This window comes from Aphanomyces astaci, assembly GCF_000520075.1.
Source record: "Aphanomyces astaci strain APO3 unplaced genomic scaffold supercont1.32, whole genome shotgun sequence".
NCBI classification, from domain to species: Eukaryota; Oomycota; class Saprolegniomycetes; order Saprolegniales; family Verrucalvaceae; genus Aphanomyces; species Aphanomyces astaci.
Window position 1 is genome coordinate 319,875 of NW_009798295.1, and position 8,047 is coordinate 327,921.

General features: G+C 46.2%; 2 protein-coding genes across 2 annotated transcripts; both read left to right on the plus strand.

The window, feature by feature from the left end:
* Positions 1 to 1,192: 1,192 nt before the first annotated feature.
* Positions 1,193 to 1,606, plus strand: H257_11138 (hypothetical protein; the record flags this gene model as incomplete). The annotated part of the gene is made up of 2 exons (XM_009837976.1): positions 1,193 to 1,414; positions 1,484 to 1,606. The coding sequence occupies 2 exons, from the start codon at positions 1,193 to 1,195 to the stop codon at positions 1,604 to 1,606; spliced, it is 345 nt and encodes a 114-aa protein (XP_009836278.1).
* A 579-nt stretch (positions 1,607 to 2,185) lies between these two features.
* On the plus strand, positions 2,186 to 3,097 carry H257_11139 (hypothetical protein; the record flags this gene model as incomplete). The annotated part of the gene is made up of 4 exons (XM_009837977.1): positions 2,186 to 2,617; positions 2,680 to 2,767; positions 2,979 to 3,020; positions 3,075 to 3,097. 4 exons carry the CDS (start codon positions 2,186 to 2,188, stop codon positions 3,095 to 3,097), a joined length of 585 nt encoding a protein of 194 aa, XP_009836279.1.
* Between the last annotated feature and the right edge of the window lie 4,950 nt (positions 3,098 to 8,047).

An 8,047-nucleotide genomic window follows, 5' to 3' on the forward strand; every position in this document is an offset into this window, starting at 1 on the left:
TCATGCACCCTGCATCCTGCATTGCCAAGGACTATCCGATGAGCACGGATTTGTGATTGAATTATCCAATCACTGTACACGAGTGTTTTCATTGGATAAATATGAAATCGTAGGCAATCTCCCTACGAATTCCATAAATAAGTCAATCTCGCACTTGTTTGTGCTAGGAAACGCTTGGAATTGCCTCCTTCGACATCGCGAGTGTGAAGTACGATCCATTTGTCAACTCGTCGTTGGGCTGACCACCCAAGACCCCATGATGCAACGATTGAAAGCTTCGATGAAGCGCGTTGCCGTCTGAATAAACCTTTGGAAGACTATCTAATCAGTAGTGCAAGTGGTTCATAAAACGCGTACTTAAGCAAAATGAATAAAACCACGGCATTGCCTCAAATCAATTCATTGAAGTAGAGGCTGGACTAATGTTGGAAGCTGTTTTGTCCAAAATGTACTACTTAAGGAGATTAAGTTTGGTAACGCTGTTTAAACACATTGAAGTTAAACTAACCATAAAACTCTATCTTTGCCGCCATGTTCAAATATGAAACCCAATTCCCTCCATTAGGTCCTCTTCACTTCCTTGTCAGTCACTTCAGAATTCAATTCACCATTCACCTGCCATGCCGATCAACGCTAACGCTGTCCTAAACCGCCCCCAAGACCAGTCCATCCGGGATCGGTCCTACCTTGACGCTTCGTACGTTGAATACGGCTCAAACGATGAGGTCAACCTCGAAGAGGTCGCCGCCAACCCAATTATGCAACGCTTCACAACTGACTTGGGAACTGATGGCATTCGCACCTACCGTCTCGGAGATCGAGTCCTTGTGGTCCTTCGTGGACGATGCCATGAATAATGCATGGATGGAGGGTCGTGGCCGCCGTTGTGCCCCCAGCCCCAAGGACGCCCTGTTCATGGCACTCACGCTGCTATAGCATTACTCCACCTGGGAGAAACAGGCTGTGGACTTTGGGTTCAAGGCTCCAACATTCGAAAAGCTCATTATGCGTGTTCCTGCGGTCGATCAATGTGTGCCTAGGTCATCGAACCCGTTCTCGTAATCCAATTCATCACGCATTCATCCATGGCGGATTTGAGTTAGTCTGAGCGCCGCTTTGACAATTTCCCTTATGCCCTTTACCCTGTTGACGTGAAGTTCCAGCCTTCGCTGCAGCCGGCAGTCGCCGAGCGATGCCGCCTTGCCAGACCATGGCGAACCAATTAAGTGGATCGTGGGCCTGTCTTGTCGATATGGGGTATATTGGTATCCAGCATTCCTTGCGTGGCATCCATCCGAAGCGTCGGCCGGTAAATGGCTCCCTGGACGCCAGTGACCTGGAGCGTAATCACGCAATCTCGTCTGATCGCGTGATTGTGGAGAACTCCTTCGGCATGGTTTGCTCGCTGTGGAAGGTGTCTTACTCCACGTTTACGTGGTCTGAGAAGAACTACACGGCTATCCAACGAACGACGTTTGCTTAGACAAATTTCCATCTGTCCCTCATGCCATTGCGCCGTGAAGACGAGGCATTTTATGGCCTCGTCATGGCTCGCTACCAAAGGATGGCCAGCGAAAAGAAGCGGAAGAAGGCAGAAGCTCAATGACGCTACCGTATGAACCGTCAAGATCGAGCTGCAATGGACGCCTTCCGTATCATGCGTTTTCCATAGGTGTAGAAGTTTTGACTCGTGTATTTTGACATTAAAGTTGAATTTGTCGCACAGTTTGGTTGTTATCAGTGTCTCAGTTTATGATCAGTAACTCGATCTTTTACGAAGCAAATATGTTTCGACTGAAGCTCTTGGAACTGATCAAATAGATGGTGGTATTTTTTGCATGCTGCAAATACCAATTTACACACTATTTGACGATGTGACATGGTCCAATTGTAAATATTGCTGGTATACAGTAAAACAGCCACCAACTGGTTTTGAGACTTATTACTTACTTCAAGTAATCAGGACGAAGTGGTGGTGTAGATATGCATACTGTACAACACTACTGAATCATCAAACATGCATTCGTGGTCAGAGTTCATGTCGGCGATGGTTCATGGGAGAGGTGAACGCCTTACCGAAGTCGAGCGTATGTCCATAGTCGATGGACTTGCTGGTACGCACGCGTATACGGTCAGTGCGAGCCATACACTGTAGGCCGTTCATACGCCGTCGACGCGAAAGCTAATGCGTGTGGCCGACGGCGACTTCCAGAGTGTTGAGGCTCTATTTGGCGAGCTGCGGACGTTGAAGCACTCAATCAACTCCCTTGTGAGTGATGATCTCCTGATCCTCATGGTGTTGGGTGTGTTGCCATCTGAGTTCTTTGGCGCGCAAATCGTCCTGGACACGGTGCCGTTTCGGATTGTGGACGTTGAGGCCAAGTTGATTGGGATTTTCGGATCCAAATCAAAATGGGACATTATGGGTATCAGCGACGTCCAAAGTCGCTGGCCAATTACACCGCACCAACCAGTTGAAGTGAACAACGTGGCCAATGGGAAGCGAAGGTCCTCGAGCTACGTAACGGGTGGTACCGGCGAGTGTTTTTACTGCTTTGGGAAATCCAACTACCCTACCGGTGGTGCCAAGCACGTAAAGAAGGGGTGTCCTTTCCGCGTAAGGAGGACTTTGAGACTCGGGGCTTCCGCTCCAACATCAATGAGCCGTTTAAGCCGAAGGTTAAGCGCCACAAGGCGGAGGTGGCTGTCGATCTTGTCGAGCAGTTCGACCGCGACGCCGGTTACAAAATCGCGAATCCGGATGCTGGTCCGGATACCAATGTCCAACTACCGGAGGACAGTGAACCTGGTTTTGTTGACTTTGGTGGGTGGAATGCGGGTGACATGGATGTCAACCTAGTTGACACCGAACCCAGCCTTGAGCGCCACTCGAGTGAGGTTCATACGATCACGGCGAAGATCGATGACATGGTGAGGTGCAGTTATCCACATCTATTGACATAAAGGACTATGTCTAGTAGGGAATGGGCTCTTGACGGTGGCTGCGGCCATCACCTTACGTACGACTCAAGTAGTTTTAAGGCGACAAAGCCAGACACCAGTCTTGTCTTTAGGTTCAGTCAAGGTTCTAAACTAATGAATTCACACTTGGGTACAGTGAAGCTTTGGTTTGACACACCGAGTGGAATAACTGCATTCTCATTCGACAATGTCGCTTTAGTTCCTAATGTGAAGTCGAATATACTTAGTGAAAACGCTCTGAAGAAGGAGGGATATACTATATCTGAGAGTATGTGTGGCAACTATAAGTATGTGTTCAAGATGAATGTCCTGCAGTTTGTGAGGGTTGCTATTAATGAGGCATACTACGTCCGGAGTTTTTCGTTATCAGACAGACAGGTGAGATGTGGCAAAGTCAAATTGGCAAAGTGCAGTAGAACGGTGGGAGCTAAAGAGGCAACCCTTATCTTGCAGGAATGGCATGTCCGCTTAGGACATCTAGCTAAGGATGCTGTAGTAACAATACTAACTACGCGTATTGTACATGGTCTTTCCATCATAACAAAGAAGGATATCTTTAAGGACATTAAGTTGTTTTGTCACACATGTGGTACTATGAAAGATCGAAGGATGTCGTTTCGAAATAAGACCGGTTCTCGATCGACCGAGAATTTGCATACGTTGCACATGGACACATGTGGTCCAGTAAAACAAAATGGTATTTATGGCACTCAATCTAATATTAGGTAACGTTAACGTTATGGATGCATTATGATTGACGATCACTCGTCGTACCGATGGGCGTTTGTCTTTCAACAGAAAACAGATGTACCTAAATCAGTTAAAGAATACATTGCTCAAATTGAGCGTGAAGGCAAAGCTCTGGTAAAGCGTATTCGCTCAGACGGAGGAACAGAGTTTGATAATAAGAGTCTACTGACCTTCTACAAAGGTCTTGGGATTAAGTACCAGAAGTCAAATCCCTACTACAAGGAGGAGAATGGAAGCTCAGAGAGAGACTTCCAGACTAAGTTTAGCAAAATCAGATGTGCGCTTCTGGAATCCCAGATGCCTGCCAAATGGTGGCCTGAGGCCTTCCACTATATGAACTATGTCCAGAATAGAACACCAATGGCAAGACTAGGAAACAAGTCTCCGTATGAGGTTTTCTACGGAGTACCACCTGATGTAAGCAACCTATATGCATGGGGTAGTGTGTGCTACGCGCACGTCCCTGTAGAAGTAAGGGCTGACAAGAAGCTATCAGCCAGAGCAGTAAGGTGTAGATTACAGAGAACCCCGGGAAAAGCTGACCTACTTTCATTTCAAATATGTATGGAAAAGGTATTTAAATATCTTTATTAAATTTCAGACAAATGCAGCAGCTGATTGGATATAATTCCACACCAATCGAAACTTAGAGTTTCTAGCTTAGTTTTAGTATGCTTACACGCCATGGTCTGATATTTGAGATGTGTGAAATAAATCCGTGCTGCATTTCGCGTGAGGTGTAATCATTTCCTAAGCAGGAATGGACCGTTTGATCATCGCCATACGCTTTTCCGCCGCTGTCGTCACTGGCTTCTCCTTGAGCCACAATGTTCGTAGCAACTTCTTGAAGGGACCCATCACTCCAACATCCAGAGGCTGGCACACGCTCGTACAATTCGCTGGTAAGGGCTCCAACACACTAAAAATTTCACCTAAATAGTATCCAAACATGTCAAAACGTAGCAAAATATCACAACGAAATGTTTACCAGATATCATATCTGCGGATGCTTGGGTTACATAAGCATCGAAATTGTCGACCACAAAAACGCTCGGTCCAATGATGTGTGGCGGCATCACTTCAAGGTAAGCCTTCCAAACGCGGTTGTCCATCCAAGCGGATTCTTGGACGTCGTAGTAATGGCCTTCTGGGTACGTCGCCAATTCTTTCGTGTCCATCGGCCCGCTTGGGGTACCATGGACGATAAACAAAATCGGTAGCTTTCGCCTATGACAATCAAAGATAAGCAAGTAATCCAACGAGTATCATACCGTCCGCCCGGCAGGATAAAACTGCCGTGAGTCGGTCCGAATGCTTTTGCTTCTTGTCCACCTTGGACGAGCCACCCTTCTCGGGCCAGATCTTTCCAGGTGGCATTTCGTAGTTCACCATCGTTTCGTCCACGTTGATAATGTCACACATGTCGTACGCACTGTACTTGCACCAAAAACGAAGCGGCGCTGAGGGTCTTGCGTTTCGCGTTGATTGCAGTCTCCTTGATCTTCGTGCTGTTCCTGCGCCAGTCACGCCACGTAGTTCTTGGGATCCCCTCGATCTCGCAGAACCGTCGGATCTTCAACCCGAGCCGCTCGAAGGACGCGAGTAGCTTTCGCTTCTCACCAATGGAATATGACTTGTGACACCGTCTGGGCATGCTTGAAGCTGAAATGACACGTGTGGTGAAAAACGCCAATAAATTGGAAATTTGAATTTAAGTTCGGCCAATCAGAGAGCTTTAATGCTTTGAGTTCTGATTGGCTAAATTGAATGGCTTTATTAAGTAATACAGGTATTTGAATTTATTATAATCCATCATATTATAGAGGTGGGCGGCTTTTTAGGTGGGGTCGGCTTTTCCCGGGGTTCTCTGTACTTGGCATTTCCGACGAGTACAAAGGATACCGTCTGTGGCAAGAATCAAACAACCGCTTTCTTATCGCCCGAGATGTAAAGTTCGACTCAGAGTATATCAGTGAGGCAGTTCGTACCGCATTTATGAGCACAGTACGATCATTAGATGCTGATGAAATTAGTGAGGTGAATGACCTGAAGGCGTTACGTAGTCCTACCATGTCTCCCTCTCCACCGGGCTTAGGTGTTCAAAATGATGTGGTTGACAGTGACAGTGAAGCAACATCGGCAGAGATGCTGGAACCTGTGAGACATGATATTTCATCAGTACCAAAGGACCCAGATAGGAAACGAAAGGTTATTAATTCTGCGGTGCCGACATCTCGTTATCCGAAACGTATCCGGAAGAGTGTACAACCTGGGTTAAACTCGGGGTTTATCCAGGCTAAAGTATCTGTATTACCCAATCCGAGTACAGTGCGTTTGACGCTTTTGGAAGATGCAATGGCTCCCTCCACGTTCTCATCGTGTTGTAGGCCGCAAACCAGGCTACCTAGATGATTACGTGTGTGCGCAGGTAGATGCAACGACCTCTCACTCTACTTCTAGTACGAAGGAGGAAGCTCCCAGCTCGTACATTCACTGTCAGTATGCACAATAATGCGTCTGGACGATTAGTGGGAGATTCAGGCAGTATGAAACGATCTGTGGATCTAGTTACACCACGATCGTTGAAGGCGGCTCTACAGTCGACTGCGAAAGCGCAATGGGTGGCTGCACTCAATACAGAGTACAACTCCTTGATGGAGAACTCAACATGGAAATTGGTCCAATTACCTGTTGGTAGAAAGGCGCTCCCATGTCACTGGGTATTTAACATTAAATATCATAGCAATGGGACAATTGAACGATATAAGGCTCGACTTGTAGCTCAAGGTTGCCACCAAGTATTTGGTGTCGACTGTGATGAAGTATATGCTCCTGTTGCGAGATTTGAGTCGCTACGACTTGTACTTAGTATTGGTGTTACCTTAGACTGGCATATCCATCAAATGGATGTGCATACAGCCTTCCTCAATGGGCACATGCCTGAGGGCATGACAACGTATATGCGACAGCCCCCTGGGTATGTCATTCAAGGGAAGGAAAACCTTGTGTGTGAGCTACTAAAAAGTATATATGGCCTGAAGCAGGCGCCACGAATTTGGTACCTGATGCTCCATGAATTTTTGACAAACATCGGTTTTAGTCGGTGTTATAAGGAGTACTGCTTGTATGTCAAAAAGGTGGGAGATGAAACGGTAGTTATAGTTGTCTATGTTGACGACTTAACTATCATGGCTAAGAGTCTTGACAACGTGAAGGTTGTGAAGGATGATCTAAGCAAGCGATTCAAGATGAAAGACCTTGGTGAGATTAGTTACATCCTGAAAATGGAGGTTACAAGAGACAGGACCAATAAGCAAATGACAATTTCCCAAAAAAAGTACATCAAGGATCTGCTAAGGAAATTTAATATGGAAAATTGTAAGGTTGCCTCGACACCCCAAGTAGTGGGAGTTGACCTTCAACCCGAAAGGAAGCTGAATGCTGAACAGATTGCAGCGCAACCGTACGATTTTAGAGGAATTGTAGGCTCGTTACAGTATCTAGTTCGTGGTACGCGACCTGATATTGCAAATGCTGTACGAGAACTTAGCAGATTTCTATCGTGCTACAATAAGTCTCATTGGGAAGCAGCCCTTAGAGTACTTCGATACTTGAAAGGAACGTTAACGTACGGACTTCTACTCGACGGTAGTCAACATGGACTAGAGTATGAGGTCTATTCTGACGCGAGCTTCGCGAATCGAGAAAAAGATCGAACGAGTATCACTGGATATTTGGTATTATTAGCTGGAACATGCATTTCGTGGTGCAGTTGCAAACAGAATTGTGTTGCGCTGTCTACTGCAGAATCAGAGCTAATTGCTCTTAATGAGGGATCCAAGGAAAGTGAATGGCTTTGGCATCTTTTAGCCGAGATGGGGTTTAAATTAAAGGCACCAATACAGGTTTGGTGCGACAGTAAATCAGCTATTAGTGTTGTCCAGAATCCTGGCAATCACAAAGCTACAAAGCACATTGAAACGAGGTATTTGTACACAAGGGATTTAGTGGACAAAAAACGTATCAAAATTAAGTACTGCAATACGAAAGAAATGCTAGCAGACCTACTGACAAAGGCATTACCGGTGGGGCAATTTGAGTTACTAAGGGAAAGGATGGGCATACACGACTTGAGTTTATTGGTATCGCAGAACACTGAGTGGGAGTGTTAGACATGAGCTATCAGGATACAAAACTTGTTCCCCTGGCAAGTGTCAGAATATATCACGCATGCGAAGTGTCTCCATATGTAGCTCGAAGTCAAGAGGCTCTACCACTTGCACGATCAAACTGTAAAGGGAATGTATGGTGGTAG